The sequence below is a fragment of the Parus major genome, chromosome 3, assembly GCF_001522545.3.
Source record: "Parus major isolate Abel chromosome 3, Parus_major1.1, whole genome shotgun sequence".
In the NCBI taxonomy this organism is placed as follows: domain Eukaryota; kingdom Metazoa; phylum Chordata; class Aves; order Passeriformes; family Paridae; genus Parus; species Parus major.
In genome coordinates this window covers 61,346,113-61,361,805 of record NC_031770.1, presented here as the reverse complement: position 1 = coordinate 61,361,805, position 15,693 = coordinate 61,346,113, and the positions used below count along the sequence as shown (strand labels likewise).

Here is a 15,693-nt window from a genome sequence, read left to right as displayed (position 1 = left end):
TGGCGGGAAGCGGCGAGTCCGCCCGGCTTTTTCCCTTTGGAGGGAAAAGGAGCGGGGAACGGAGAAAGACAATTCTCTCCGGGCTTCGACAGCGTGGCTGTCAGCGCTGCGTGCTGCCAGCTGAGCGGGCAGTCCCGCCGCAGGAAGTGTTCCCGGGAGTCACGCTTTATGGGGTCACTGGAGAAAGAGCCAGGTGTGCCATGCAGCCCGGACCAAAGCACAGGGAGCTTGGCCCGTGGGTCGCGGTGTTGGTGCTCCTCCACGGAGCCCCTGCCTGTCGCAGCGCACCTGTCACAGCGACGGGCCCGAGACCTGGCAGGGGTGCAAGGGCCGACCCGGGAAAGCCCGTCATTTCTCACCCAAGGAGCAGGTACATCCCTCAAAAATAATTAAAAACAAACTAAGAAAAAATACCTAATCTGGGTAAAATGAAAACAGAAGTTTCCCGGAGGAGGGACTTTAGCGAGGCTACCAGGAGGATTTAACAGCCGGACCCACGAGAAACGACGCTGACATAAGCTCTGCTCGGGGAGGTAACCATAGGATAGCTCAGGTTTCTGTAGGAAAACAGAATGCGGGAGTTGTGCCCCAAGGGGAAAAAAAATAGCATTAAACAGCAGGAGCTATTTCCAGAGTGAGCAGAAATTACAAATCCAGCGGCACCGACGCGTGACATGAAAGATTTCTATGCAAGACCCTGAGGTAGCTCGGAAACGCACCCACATGCCGGGGTGATCCGCGTGCTTTAGCGAGGATTGGGACACCCACGCTGGAGCCCGTGCCCCCCTCCACACACACACCGCGTTCGCAGGCGTCTCTCGAGCAGCTGCAGCCCAGGCCGGGTAACACGGACTTCAGATCGGACCTACCCAACCTCGACCCGCTCTGAAACGCGATGTCTGAGGCAGGGCAGCGTTTCCCGGCCCTCCCGAGATGTCCGGCACAAGGGTCCCGGACGGGAGCAGGCCCGGCTGTCTCAGGTCTCCCCGTGTCGTTACAGCACAGACAACGAAAGAGAATTTGGAGCAGGGGTTTCTTTTGTTTATTGGAGTTTTAAAAATATTCTAGAACACCCCCACGTCGAGCACTAAAACTGCTGAGTCTAATCCCAGATTTCTAAAGCGTTTGTGCTTCAAATTGCAGTCGGGCGCCACAGGCTGCTCCTGCTAGTCCACTTCTCCCAAGAGATCCTGATACTTTTTTTGGGTTGTTTGTTCGTGGGGATATTTTTGTGGGTTTTTGATTTGGTTTTTGTTTGCTTTTTTTTTTTTTTTGGAGGGGGGGTGTATTTTGGTTCCTTTTGGTTTTTTTGTTCAGATCCCATCAAAGGGGCCATTGTGGGGAATGCGTCCCAAGTTCACTAGAGCTGTCTTCGCCATTCCCGCGGACGCTCGCTTCTGTTCTGAGTGAGCAGCCGCGGAGCTTTTTAGCAACTCTGCAAATACGGGCATGAAAAGGATGTCCCGGTAGGGCAATGAGGCATGAAATCCCGCTGTTCCTTTACATAGCAGCAACATCCACATGAAAGGGCAAACACCCGACGTGCCACCAAATATAATTGCAGAGATGGCGGACGTCGGCGTACAAAAGGGCTGGCGCCGGTTTCTCTTTCGCAATGGCCCTTAGCCGCACGGACACCCGCGAACGAAACAAGCCACCTGTACCTTCCACGGCATTTAACTGAGTGGAAAACTGAGTCATTGGTACCGTCGGCTGCTAAATATAAAGCAGCCGGGGCAAACTCCGCCCGCAGGCAGAAGCGGCGAGCCGAGCGGGGCCGCGACGGGAAGGTGTCCGCTCCCTCCGGCCCGTCGAGCTCGCAGCCTGCCCCGAAGGGAAAGCCGGAGTCATCGGCCCCTCCGGCCCTTCTTTTCTCCCTCCCCGACCTGCCGTGCCTCCCTCCCTCCCTCCCGCTGTCCGGAACAGTATCGTGCTGTCGCCGCCTGGAAACCCGGAGAGGCGAGAGCAGGGCGACCCCGGTGCCACGCCGCTCTGAAGGGGAGACTCTTCGCCGCTCCGTTGTTTTGCGGCGACGCCGGCAGCTGCTTCCCGCGTCTCTTCGGCAGGTGCTGCTCCCCGGAGCCCGGCTCGGGCAGCCGCAGCCCCACGCGGGGCGGCGAGGGGGCTGCCCCTGGCTCGACAAGGCACCGAGTCGTAGCAAGGGCAGCCCCCTCGCCGCTAGCCTTCAAGTCCTCCTGGCTACTGAGCGACCGCGGCTCCGTGTGCCGCCGAGAGCCAGGATAAGGCGGCGGTGCCCAAGCTGGTGCCGAGCCCTCCCCGCCCCTTCCCGGCCCCTCTCGGCCAGCGTCCGACAGCAGGGGCGGGAGAAAAACGTTCCTAGGAAGGTGGCAAAGGGGATGGAGGGAGGAACAGGCACACAGAGACAGTCACCACAGTTGCAAGATTAAATTTCTGCGGAGAACATACCACTCCGAATATATTTTGTCAGGAATCCGGAATTTGAAAACACAAACGGGGTGGGGAAATCCCAAACAAAAGCAAAGTAAAACCCGCCTGCTACAGATCCTCCGGTAAGCGAGACGCTAAACTTCCTCCCAAGTCGTTCCCAGCAAGGATTATCGCCCTGCTTGGCTCCCGGCCGGCAAGCGCCCGCTAGCCCTCAGCGCGCCCGTGGAGCCCAGCGGGACGGGGCCGCCGGGGCCGCTCGCCCGGCCGGGAGGGATTTCTACATTTCCCGGGATTTACACAACTCTCCAACGCGCGCTCGTGTGCCCGGTAACAACTCCCCTTGCGGCGCCGCAAGAGGGGAGACCGGGACTGCTGCCACCGCCCTGAGCTCTGGAGCATTGGGCAGGGGGCTGATCCGGCTCGTGTGTTACGGGCGGGAGGGGAGCACGATCTTCCCAAATGCCCGGTGAGAGACGGAGAGCGGGGCGATCCCGGCCGCCCCTCTTCGTCCGGCAGCCCCGAAGGGCTGGGAACCCGGTGCCGCTCCTTCCCCCCGCAGGGCGAGCTCCAAGGATGCTCGGAACCCCGCGCTCCTCCCTCTCAGGCCCCGTGCCGGCTCCGCTCCCGCCTGCCGTGAGGCGAGGGCGGCTGGGCCCCCACCGGGCGGCCGCCCGCTCCTCCGCACGGCTCCGCGCCCCGGCGGTGGGCGGCCCCCGCCCGTCACCCTGGGCAGGGCGGGCCTTGCCGGGGGCGGGCCGTCGGGCTTGAGGCTGTGCCGCGGCGTGGGAAAGCGCCTCAGAGAGGGTTTGCTCTGCTGGCGGTGCGGAGCCGTCCCCAGCTGTGCCGTGCCCGGAGCCCCCCCGGATTTATTTATCTCTGCCCCCACGCCGTGCACACGATGAAGCGACCTTGCGAGGAAACTACCTCAGACAGCGATATGGACGAGACTATAGACGTGGGGAGCGAGAACAACTACTCGGGGTAAGTGGGACACCCCCGGGGTCGCGGTCTCCTTCGGTGGCGCGGGCCGGGGTGCGCCCCGAGCTGGGGCAGGGCGAAGGAGAGACGCGGACACCCCGCGTTGGGATGAGGGTGGGGGGTGGCGGCCCCCCGAGGGCAGAGGTTATGTCCCCCTCCAGGTCAGCTGGCAGGTCGCTCATAGCCCACCAAAAATTAGCCCCGCGCTCGGACTGCCCGAGCCTCGACATAACGCGCAGCCCTCGAGTAGCTTTGTGGATCACCGGGCTGCGGTTCATTAGCTCCGCTTAATTTGCCATTTGCAATCAGACCTCTTCCAAAATCGCTCCTGATCGGGCCGAACAACCTAAGAGAACGGGCGCCAGTGGGAAATGAGCCGTGGAAAGTGAGCAGGGATCCTCAGCAGCTGAAGTTCAGCAAACCCGCCGTGCGAGCCGAGGGCAAGCAGTGGTGTTTGCCCAGGGAGGGTCGGGCTGGGCGCGCTGCAGGGTCGCCGAGGGGCTTCAGGGTTGCTTCAGCCAGTTTAGAGCTTCATGCACCAGAGCCCCATCTCATCCTCATCACTGGCTAAAGGACTATTAAAAGATATTAATTTTTTTATTTTTGGTGCAGTCATGATTAAATAAAAGCAACTTTGTACTCGAGGGTAGTACACTTTTAGAAGCAGATTTTGAATTCTGCTACTGGACAATGCAGAAAGCCAGGCTGGGCACCTGGCATCCTCCTTGAGCATCTGCTGACTGTGTAGCAATGGGCAGACACGTCAAAACCCAGCAGGCCTGGCAGAGGTTGTGTCATCGGGTATGTCCACTTACCACTGCTGTTGCCACAAGGTTCGTGTGGATTTGGGCCTGGTTCTTCAGCCTGTACTTGATAGGCAGGACTTCACATGCAAAGAAAATGAAATCTGTGCTGGACAGTGAGCTCAGAAAAGGACTTTATTTCCAACAGAGTGCTCTGTCAATTCAAAATGTATGCTGGGGTAGTAAAATCTGAAATGTATCCCTGTCTTCAGAAACACTGTGCAACGCAAGGCACATCCTGGAAGCATTGAAAATGGCATGAGAGGCACTATGCATACGTAGTATGGTGACCTAAGGTGTCTTCAAAGAGCAGTGTCAAGTTGTGCAACACCTGACATACTTTTGTTGCTTCGCAGGCAAAGTAATAGTTCTGTCATTCGATCAAATTCCCCAACAACAACATCTCAGATCATGGCCAGAAAGAAAAGAAGAGGGGTATGTTTCGTTTAATTATTCTTGCATCTGACAGTTTGCGTGTGTGCTGTGATTTTGCCCTTCATTTTTTGTAAACTTAATGTGTTTTGTTTTTTTGGGAATAGATTATAGAGAAAAGGCGCCGTGATCGTATAAATAACAGTTTATCAGAGCTGAGGCGGCTTGTGCCAACTGCTTTTGAAAAACAAGTAAGCTTTTTCTTTTTTTAAAATATAAATTCTGTATCTCATCTGGCAATGTTAGTTCTCTTGTAAATCTCATTAAAATAATACTGTATGTGTCCTGATCTGGCACAAAGCAAGCATTTCAGTAAAATGCTTTGTTGTGGCAAAACTATTAGAAACATAATTCATTATAAGGCTGAAAAACATTTCCATTCTTTGGCTTGTTTTTCCCTTAAGGGTAACTGTGTTCATGTTGCCTCCGTTCTTTCGATGAATTCCAGTAGTGGTTTTGTTAAAAATGTGCTTTACTGCATATTAAATAAAAAATAAAAATACACAAACCCAACACAACTCCCCAAACCAGTACGCGAATTAGCCTTCTGTCTAAATCTTCAAATATAATTTACTTTGCTGCTACTTTAAGAGACCTTTTTTTTTCAAATCTATACTTTCCATTGCAAACTAATCAGTCCAGTTTCCTGAAAAGAGAGCATAGCGTCTGGATTATTCATGTTTTAAGATGACCTTTTAGAACCAGTGCATTAGGAGGTGGAATAGGCCCATGTTGTGTGAGGTAGTGAAGTCAGTGATATATTCAGACTTTCAGCGAGAAAGTATTTAGTAAGTATTTAGTAGGAAGTCTGGAAGGATGCAGTTAACTTTGGCTCAGCTTCTTGGTCATCAAATTACAGACCTAGAGCTTAGAATACAATGTTTTGTTAAAAAAAAAAAAAAAGGCATTTTGGTTTCTCCATTCAAATTCATTTTTTTCCATATCCTGAATTTTATTTTTTGGGCTTTGGTTCAATATTTAGCCTTGTTCCTGTTTTGCTAGAAGTGTCTGAAGATCTATGGATGTGTGCAGCTGACACTGTGTTTCAGTCAAAATGAAGCATCTGAAAATAAATAACCTGATTTCCTTGTAATAGTAAAATAAAAGAACCCAGAAAGTAAAATCTGAGAGCAGGACTGGGAGGTGGTGAATGCAAGTGCTAACTACGTGGCAAGCACCACACCATGTTAGCCCTGTTTCATCCCTGGCCTGAACAGGAGCTGGCAAAAAAAACCCCAAAACTGAAGTATTGGTTGAAAGCATCACTTGTGTCACCTGCAATATGATTTTTAGTAACTGGTAGTTGTCACTGTGTCTTTGCATTGGTTGTGGCAAAACAGTGACAGGGATATTTTCAGCTAGATAAACAGGGGCAAGAGACAACAGTTTTTTGTCCCATTTTATTGTTTATTTCTTGAAAACCACAAACATTATAAAACAAGTCCTACAGAGCCTTTGGAAATTACCCAGCACCATGCAGTTTTTAGCTATTAGTCACTCTCACTGAGGCGGCTTTTACTGTGTCTGTGGAAAAGATGAAGTCTGAGAAAACTACAGGATGTAGTTGAATGTTAAATGGGGAATTCTGACCAAAAATTCACACGCGCATCAACTTTGGTATGAGGAAAGCGTTGAAAGCAGTAAGCGGATTGAAAAAAATTTTAGTGCCGTAAAAATGAGCGTGTGCATTTTTTGAATCAGAAAGTCCCACCGTTTTCCTGCAATATGCCAAGGACAAAGTCATCAGTCTTTTCCCAGCTCCTTGACATTCAGCTCACTGGAGTTTCCAAGTTGGAGGTTTAGTTTCGCTTCCGCCTCCCTCCCTCCGCAAGCCACGGTGCTGCTCCCGAGTGTGGCAGAGATGAGCACTCTGAAAAAGGGCCACACAGCACCATGTAAGCTTTGCCCAACTCAGAAATGTGCAACCTGGGTGAAGTTGGCCGAGACAAGGTGGCCCAGATGATAACTAAGAGAAAAAGACTGGCTCGCAGGATGCGATCTGGTGATGACTGCATCTTGCACAGCCCTGATTTTAACTGATGCCAAGGGATGATCTCTTGCACTGGAATTTGTGTCGTCTGGGTATGCTCCAGATATCAAGGGAAATTCTACCAAGCAAAATAGTTTTATTTGTACATTGATACACTAATACTTTCTTTTGAATTGTTGTATTTTGTACTTTTCCAGTATCTCTTGTAGCTCTGTGAGCCACTCTCAGCGTCAGAAAAGATTTTTACTGACAGAGGTGCTACACTTTCACAGTATTTAGTCCTTGCAAAAAAGGCATCTCACTAACTTAAAATACTGTGGACCATGTGGCAGTTTTTTTCAGTCAAAAAATGAGAATGGAATATTCAACAACCAAATGACATGTTGAAAATTAATAGGCCATGAAGAGAGGGACAGTGCTGGGTGTGTGTCCGCAGGGACACCTACCGGTAATAGCACAAAAAATAACGTTTCAGCAGGGTCTTAATCTATGGCCACACAGATCCCTTCTGCCAGCTCTCCACTTCTGTTTGTTGTTAAAAAGGAAGTCCAGATAGTTAGGTATTTCTCTCATTTCATGAAAATGTCATCTCTACGCTACCTTCAAGGGCAGAGCTGTGCTGAGATATAGCCCTAATAAAGGGAAATTAGGGAGACGGTATTAGTTCTTAGTCAAAGTCTGGGAAGCAGATGCTCACGAAAGAATTAAGCTGAGAATGTCCTAATGATAGGGGAAATTGAAACCATAAGGCTGAGCTCAGTGGAAAGTATATAAAATTAAAGTTTCTAGTACTCGTAAGCCTTTCTTTATATGTGCGTCTTATCTCAAAGGGATCTGCCAAATTAGAAAAAGCGGAAATACTGCAAATGACAGTGGATCATCTGAAGATGCTGCAGGCAACAGGAGGGAAAGGTAAGGAGCCAATGATTATTTTTTTTCTTACAATATTTGGGGAATCTCATAAATAAAAGTGCTTTGAGGAGCTGTGATAGGCGTTTCCAGATTAAAGGAGTGGAAATCAATGCTAATGGCAGGATTGAACTCGTGGGAAAGAGCTACTGGGACAAAAGAAGCACTTGACCCTGGGCTTGTGTTTGCTTTCATAACACTGTGGGAGTAAAGGCTTCATTCACAGGCAGCCCAGTCAGAGATTTGTTTGGGGTTTCCAAAGAGCACTGAAATCTGCACAGGGAGACAAAACAAATACACAAACACCAAACATAAACAGGAGGTTTGTGGCAACAATTGTGTAGCAAAAAACCTGATGCTAAACCTCATTATTGAGCCGCTATACCAAAGGAAGTGAACGGAGAAGAACTTTAATTTATGTTGAAGTATTTTCTTTGTTCTGAAAAGACTTTCCAGTTCCAGGTTAGACCATCTCGTTCACCAGAACCAATCCCAGACTTGCTCTATGCAGCTCCAGGTATCTGATAAAGCATGTGGGCAGACAATGCTCTCTGCACTCACATTTCTATGCTGTATTTGTGTGTCAGAGGCTGGCATAGCTCCCTGTTGATGGCTGCTGGAGTGACGCAGTGGCTGCACTCGCTGACCCATTAGATCAGCCAAGCACCGGGAGTCGAGCGTACCTCGCTTGTGCAAGCTGACAGTCCCAAGGCTGGAGGCCAAATGGTTTCAGCCACCCACAAGGTGTTCTGTGTAGTCATGATTTTGGAACTTGGAGCAAAAAACTTGCTGGCATTCCATAAGCATGGTGCCACGTCCTGTGCCATCAACCGTGATTGTACTTTGAATTGTTGTAATGAAGACCAGCTGATTCTTCACTCACCCAGTATGCCGTATAGGTAGAAGTAGAGGCTAGAAAAGAAACTGCTGCTTTCTCTCTCTTGCTTTTTTTTTTTTCAATCAAAGTTTTTAGTGCATGACTGAAATACGCTTCTTTCCATACCTTGCAGCGATTAAAAATCTCAGAATCAGTGCATGCTTCACAGCAGATGGCTATAAGAAAACATGTTAAAGGCTGGTGTTTTGTTATTTGTGAAAATTAACACCAAGCTGACTTACGTTTTTTCTAGGTGTTAAAGAGTTTTTTCTAGGAGTCCATTTAAGCTTAAAATTTATGGGTAACTTGTTTGATAAGAGATGAAAGGAATTTTGTTGCCCCTCAGGAAACAGATATGCCTCTCGATTCCTCAGAAAATGTACAAAATTTGAAAAGGAAGTTAATGTACATATATAAACAGTCCTTGAGAAAGCATAATAATTGACTAAAGCTATGCTCTTGAAAATTATGAAACACCAGAACTGATCATGGTCGTGCAGTCTGTATTCAGGTGATTCAGATCCTCCGTGTGTCTGAGTGGTGGTGCTGCCTTTGAAGGTGTGGTTGCCTGCTGGTGTTCCACAAGCTCTGTCTCCCTCACTGCATGGAGCACACAGTGCTCAGCTGCTGAGGGAAGCCGTGGCTGTTTGGCTTCATCCTCCCCACGCCTCCTGCAGCTCAGTTATCCCAGCCTGACCCCCACTTCATGCTGCACATTGTTCCTCTGAGGAGCTGCAGCAGCTCCCACCCCTCCGATGTTTGCACTGACTGCGGGACGTCCAGGAGGTGAACCCAAATGGAGACCTAGTTTATCAGGAAGCTTCCTTCCCCTGCTTCCCCACCCAAAAAAAGTATGCAGGGGATTTTTTTATAAATGGGTCGGGTCAGGTGGCTGAGTGGGGCAGGGGATGAAATGCCTGGGATGGGAGCTGCGGGACGTTGAGATGATGTTGGTGGAGCCCAGCCTCTGGCTGCAGTTGGATAAGCTGGGTGTTGTTAGCAGTCCCAGGTCTTGCGGTCTTCTCTCTTTCTTGGTTGGTCTCTGCTGCCATGTCTCTCCTGCCCCAGCTGACACCAGCATGGCTGTGGCAGTATGGGGAAGGATGAAGTGTTGTGGTGCAGGGAGAGGCAACGCAGGCTTATTTCTGCAACTGCCTTTCACACCATGATCCACGGTGGGTGGCCCATCACAATAACACCCAATCGCTTCACAAATAGTACAACTTTATCTGCTCCTTCTGTCCTAGAGATAAGAGTAATCTCACTGCACAGATTAAGAAACTGTAAGAAAAAAGAGGTTTGAGAATTAGTACTGGGCAAAGTTTAAGCTTGCATTTCCTGCTCACTTAAAATGTTTTACTTCGCAATCTAACTAATAGTTTTAAATATAATTTCTTCGAGTATTTTTGAGGTAGATGTTTGTTTTATTTGCAAGTATAGTTACTCCCACTTGGTAATTCATCTTGTGAGCCAGAGGGGGTTTTTTGTATCAGCAAAAAAATGAGTTGCATCATTTTTACCAGGGTCAAACACTTACTACTGAAGAAAGGAGAAATGTGTTCTGATACTCATATGCTACCCTGCATTGAGATCTGTCCTATTCCTCACACAGAAAGGAGGACATCCATGATGAGGAATGGATGGGACTTGGCAAGTCAGAATGGGGTTGGCTGCTGCTCAGTACACTGATCCCGAAGTGGGCACAGCAGAAGAAAACCCAACACGACTACTGTCCCTTCTCTGATTTTCAGAGCTGCCTGTGCAGGCAGGCGGATGGCTCTGAGGTTCTGTGCAGACTCCGCGTTTCTGCCGCCCTGACGCAGGTGTGGACAGTGGTCTCCTGTTCACATTGAGTTACTATTTTGGCCTAAAGCCAGGGCTTTTTGCTGATGGTGCAAGCAAGCAGAGGGGAGGAGTGATTTGTCAACAGTGAGCTGCCTGCAGAGAACTCAGTGCGGTTTAATTGCAGCTTCACTTCAAATGAATGAGTGACACCTGGGTCAGTGCATGGGTTCATGTAACTCAAGTGACCTGTGACCTGCATGCAGTTCACGTGTGTTACCAGGACAGATGAGGTAAAAACCAAGAGTTCCTGTTCACTACAAAACACTGGCATATGCACATGTTGTAGGATATTCTTGGGTTGGGAAAGAAATGAGAAACGTTTTTAAGTCTCTCTCAGAAGGGGGAAGCCAGTGAAGGGGAAACCGGGAAAAGATAACCATCAAAACATAATGGAGCCTGGGAGTCCCAGCTCTCATCTATCCTCTGTTTTCATGTCTCGGCCACCATAGGAGACTGAAAGGGAGCCAGAATCACCAGGGCTTTGGGATGGCTTGTCACAGAGCCAGCAGCTCAGACTCAGGGGAAGCTGGTGACAACCACATCCCCCACATTTCTTCCAGTCCAGAGGGAGGGAGGCCGGCAAGCCCTGGCTTGAGCCGAGTGCTCTCAGGACTCCCAGGCTGGCTGACTCGTGGCCAGAGCTGGGAAGTGGTTTTGGCTGTGCGTCAGCCCCTCTGAAGCTGCTGGAGGTCCTGGAGCCTCCGGCACAGAAGCAGTCCCCACGCCAGGCTGACTGGCACCCAAGAAGGTACCCTGCTATCTCACCACAGCTGGCACGCCTGGCCTTTGTTTCTCAGGAGTTCACTCAAACCTTTGGTGGCAGTGGACCTGGCAGGAAGAAAGCTGTGAGGAGTCAGCACTTGCGGATGGGAGTCCTCAGCTCCTCAGGCTCGTTGGATCTGCTTGCTGAGCCAGAGTTTCTCTCAGGTTCAGATGAGCAAGTAGACCTACAGCAAAAGTGCCATCGCAATTTGGCAAGGTGGAGTGTATGGTGGGCAGGGACTTGGAGCCACATCGATGAACTTGCCCGAGTTAATTCTGTAATGTGGACATGCAGCAGTGGAAACACTTCTTTCTAGCTTGAAAATTGATTCAAGTGAAAACCGTCTAAAGTGCTAGCAATTTTCAGCAAGGCAGAGATTATTTTATGACAGGCATTTGCTGCCACATTCCACCATAAGAGAGGCACTTGATCTTTATGTACTGACACACATCACAGCCATGCATACCTAAAAATTTTCATTGCTAGTGAGAGGAAAAACACAATGCCAGCTTGGGAGTGGACAGGATACCGTTACCCCAAGGAGACAACATTTAAACTAAAATAGGAAAGTTCCAAAAAGTGGAATAGGTTTCTGTGGTTGAAGGGCTGCAACTTAAACACAAGATTTTGTACTCAACCCTTTTAGAAAGGGAGTATCTTTTCATGTGCATTTAATAAGACTTTTTTTTTCAAATGCTTTTTTGTCCCAAGCCTGTGGAGCTCCAGTTGCTGTTTGTTGAAATACCTCATGGGCCATATGACTGTCAGTCTTCCATCTCCAAATTAGCAATGGCATTACATAAAACGTTTTCTCAGTAAAGCTTTTTATTGTGTGTGTGCAGAGTCATCACAAGATGTTTTTTGTTTGTAGTTAAGCAACACCGTATGTCATATTGTCTTAATGACTCTGTGAAGTAGATGGGACCCCAGCAGCAGCTACAACAACTATCTCACAATGTCAAGAAATAGTTTGAAAGCGTTAGGATGAATGCCAGTGTAGGGAAGAAAAGGCAGGGTAGTACATGCAAGCTCTCTGATCTCCAGCCTGTTTCTTTGTGTGGATAAGCATCTCATTCACACATACAGGATCAACACTGCACTGCAGCAGCTTGCTGAGGAATTTCAGGAGAGGCATCATGTATCTTTTTAAGTGTCTTACGGACTTAATTCTTTTCATTTATATATTGTCTGCGTAAACAACTGCAGCTTATTACATTTCAGGGATGGTCACAGAGATCATTTACAGACCACAGAACAAACTTCTCCTATTGCACATCTTAACCCATAAATGGCAAACGGGAGATGCGGTGGCCGAGGCAGGACTGGGTTGGCCAGCTCTACATTCAACACCTATTTTGCCCTCCCCTTGCAGGTTATTTTGACGCTCATTCCCTGGCCATGGATTTCATGAGCATCGGCTTCCGGGAGTGCTTGACAGAAGTGGCGAGGTACCTGACATCGGTGGAAGGTCTCGACACGTCCGACCCCCTGCGCGTTAGACTCGTGTCTCACCTGAGCACCTGTGCCTCTCAGAGGGAAGCTGCTGCCATGACCTCCTCCATGGCCCACCACCACCACCCCCTGCACCCTCACCACTGGGCGGCCGCCTTCCACCACCTCCCGTCCGCTCTGCTGCAGCCGAACGGACTGCACGCCTCGGATGCTGCCCCATGCAGACTCTCCTCGGACGTGCCCCCGCACGGCTCCGCCCTGCTCACGGCCACCTTCGCCCACGCCGATGCCGCCCTCAGAGTCCCCTCCGCTGGCAGCATCGCTCCCTGTGTCCCTCCTCTCTCTACCTCCCTCTTGTCCCTGTCGGCCACTGTTCACGCCGCGGCAGCAGCAGCCACAGCTGCAGCCCAGAGCTTCCCCCTCTCCTTCAGCGGCACCTTCCCCATGCTCCCGCCCAGCGCGGCCGCCGCCGCCGTGGCTGCGGCGACCGCCATCACCCCTCCGCTGGCCGTGTCAGCCACCGCCAGCCCTCAGCAGGCTGGCACCGGGGGCGGCACGAAACCCTACCGACCCTGGGGGACTGAAGTTGGAGCCTTTTAAGTCTTCCCCCCCACACACACCTCTTCCTACCGCAGCTCCCTCCTCTCCCTCTCAGCACACGTGCGTGTGCTCAGCCCCAGCAGCCCACACATCCCCGCACCCACACCCAGCCTCCGGGGCTCGGTGTGGCCTCCCTGCTCAGCCTTCACCCAAAGGGCCTGAGAGGTGCCGGCGAGCCCAGCTAGGAACGGCGCGATTATCCTCACTGCAGGTGTCGGAGAGAACATGGGGAGACACCTTCTTCTTCTTCTTCGTTTGTCTTGCTGGGGGCACCTTGAGCGAGCAGCAGTGGCTTTCAGAACAGTGTGACCATGCCGGCATGTAGAGGTTTCCTGCAAAATACGTAGAAATACGTAGGCATTAGAACTAATAGTTCTCCAGCTATGCATCCTTGTTTGGCAGTGGTGAGGGATTGCATCTACCAGGTCTCCCCAGGCTAGAAAAGGAGTTTCAGTTTCATAAGTGCCTGACATTGAGAAAATAATAAATAAATATATATGTGTGTGTGTGTGTTCTGCTAAAACAAATAACATTGCACAGGTATGGAAATGGTTTGGGAGAGAGGTGAAATTCTGCATTCAACTTCAGAACTAGGATACTTTTCCAGGGCACAGCATGCTCTTGAAGGGGAGAGGTTTTTCTAGCCAAAAGATTGCCGAGGAAGAATGTTTAGTTTGACAGGCCTAGTTCTCGCTTCCTTAGTTCACTTTCTTTGTACAGACTTGCCAAATTGTGACGTCTAGCATAGCATTGGTAAAAGCAATTATCTTATCAGTGCTGGGATTAATGAACGTTTCAGCATAGCCTGTGAGCCCTAAGGCACCCATTTTTATGGCTTAAACATGGTGCTAGCTCCTATCTGCACAAACAGTGAATTTGTCATGCACCCAGAAGTAACCGCCTGTTTAAAGTGTGCACACTTGGATACAGTTGATTCATGCCAATACAAGACACACTCAGTGTTGTAAGAGTTCAACTTAACTTATTTAGCTGTATTTGGACATTTACTTTTAACTGATTCAGTGCAAGATCCCTCTTCCTTTCACTATCAACTTCTGGGAGAATGATCACTCTGGGTATGAATGAAGTTATGGTAGGGACGATTTTTAAATTGGCTATTAACATGCCAACATTGTAATGTGGGTTTGATTCCAAACCAAAATGAATGTATTAATGGGATGTGAGTAAATTATTTTGTCAATACCCAGATAACTAGTGCTGCATAAAATGGTTTGCTTTCATTTTTTATTACAGTGACTTAAAATAACCTAAGTATTTTAATACAACCAGTCAAGAACTAGAGATTTTATGTAAAAAAAAAAAAAAAAGAAAAAAAAAGAAAAAACACAGCATGTATTATTATGCACTTGATTTCTCTGCTGTGTGGAGAAAGCAATAAGCATTGAAAATGTTAAACATTATGCAAAATATACTTTAAAATATTTGTTTTAAAAATACTGTACCTAGTCGGTCTTTTATGCATTACCTTGTTAACCTTTTTTCTATGCAAAAGTCTTTACATATCACTAATTAAATGAAGTCCTTTTTGACTGCGTTTTATGAATGATTTGTTGCAGTATTTGTTTGCTTTAGAGGAATACTTGTGGACTCAGAGTTGTTTTCTGCCCCTGGTAGCAAGCCTGTTGGCTGCTCTGTACTCTTCTGCTCCCCTTGCTCAGCAAGGAAGCCCATCTTGTCCAACGTGCCCTGGAAGAGGCAGGGAAAAACAGCAAAACAGCATTGGTTTTCAGGCTTGCAAACTGGCTCTGCATTGATGGTATGGTTAATGATACAAGTTATTCTGTATCTGTTACTTAATTCTGTTAATTAATTCTGGAGAGCCCCAAAAATCATTGGGGTTTCTAGGTCCAGCTTTCCAAAGGGTTTAGAAGGTGAAAGTGTTAACCCAATGACATAATTCATCCATAAATAAATGGAATGAGAGGAGGTAGTTTTTACTTCAAGTCCTGGTCTTCTAATTTGACAGTTCTCACTAAGGCAAGGGTTTGTTATGTTTCATCAGACCTGTTAAGTCCCTCTGTGGAAAGCGCGTAAAGCTCTGCTTATAAGGATGGGGACAAAGTCTTACGTGTCTGAATGCCAAAAAAACAGCTGGCAAGATCACACTACAGGTAGACAGACACTTCCCCCATCATCAAAGGCCTCAGCAGCCTCAGCTCGGTGGCTCACTCCTTATCATCCTTTCTCCTAAATATTAAACCTAGAATCCATCCCTGCCTCAATCAGCTGGTCTCCGGCACTTAACTGAGGAGGGGTTATCATTCACCTGAAAAAATGGACAAAAGAGGAGGAAGAAGGCGTGCAACCCCTACACTGTTAATCAACCTTGATATTCTTTGAAAGTAGTGTTGTTTGGGGGGAATATGACTTTTTTTTTGTTAAGGGCAGAAATAGTGTACTGCTGTTTCAGCATATTTAGCAGCATACAGATGAGGTATCATTTCACTTTCTAAACGTGTATTTTCAAGAAAAAAGAGGACATTAATGGCTGGTAGATAAAAAGTGGGTTTATTTGCATGAAAGAGTAGGTTGCAGCCCTACTTCAATGTAAGCTGTTAACTATTAACCTGCCCTGAAAAAGCCTGGTAGGAGGTCTCCCAGGCATGTATCACCT

At 48.7% G+C, this 15,693-nt stretch overlaps 1 protein-coding gene across 1 annotated transcript; it reads left to right on the top strand.

Annotated features, from left to right (window-relative positions):
- The first annotated feature begins 3,176 nt into the window (after positions 1–3,176).
- HEY2 (hes related family bHLH transcription factor with YRPW motif 2) lies at positions 3,177–14,622 on the top strand. Its single transcript, XM_015620278.3, has 5 exons — positions 3,177–3,390; positions 4,547–4,625; positions 4,730–4,813; positions 7,443–7,524; positions 12,379–14,622. The coding sequence occupies exons 1-5, from the start codon at positions 3,308–3,310 to the stop codon at positions 13,056–13,058; spliced, it is 1,008 nt and encodes a 335-aa protein (XP_015475764.1). The 5' UTR covers positions 3,177–3,307; the 3' UTR covers positions 13,059–14,622.
- The last annotated feature ends 1,071 nt before the right edge of the window (positions 14,623–15,693 follow it).

Excerpts from the sequence above, each read along its gene's own strand:
- HEY2 (XM_015620278.3), top strand. The coding sequence starts at position 3,308 with ATGAAGCGACCTTGCGAGGAAACTACCTCAGACAGCGATATGGACGAG. Across the intron at positions 4,626-4,729 it reads CCAGAAAGAAAAGAAGAGGG|ATTATAGAGAAAAGGCGCCG; the intron begins GTATGTTTCGTT and ends TTTTGGGAATAG. Across the intron at positions 7,525-12,378 it reads GCAGGCAACAGGAGGGAAAG|GTTATTTTGACGCTCATTCC; the intron begins GTAAGGAGCCAA and ends CTCCCCTTGCAG.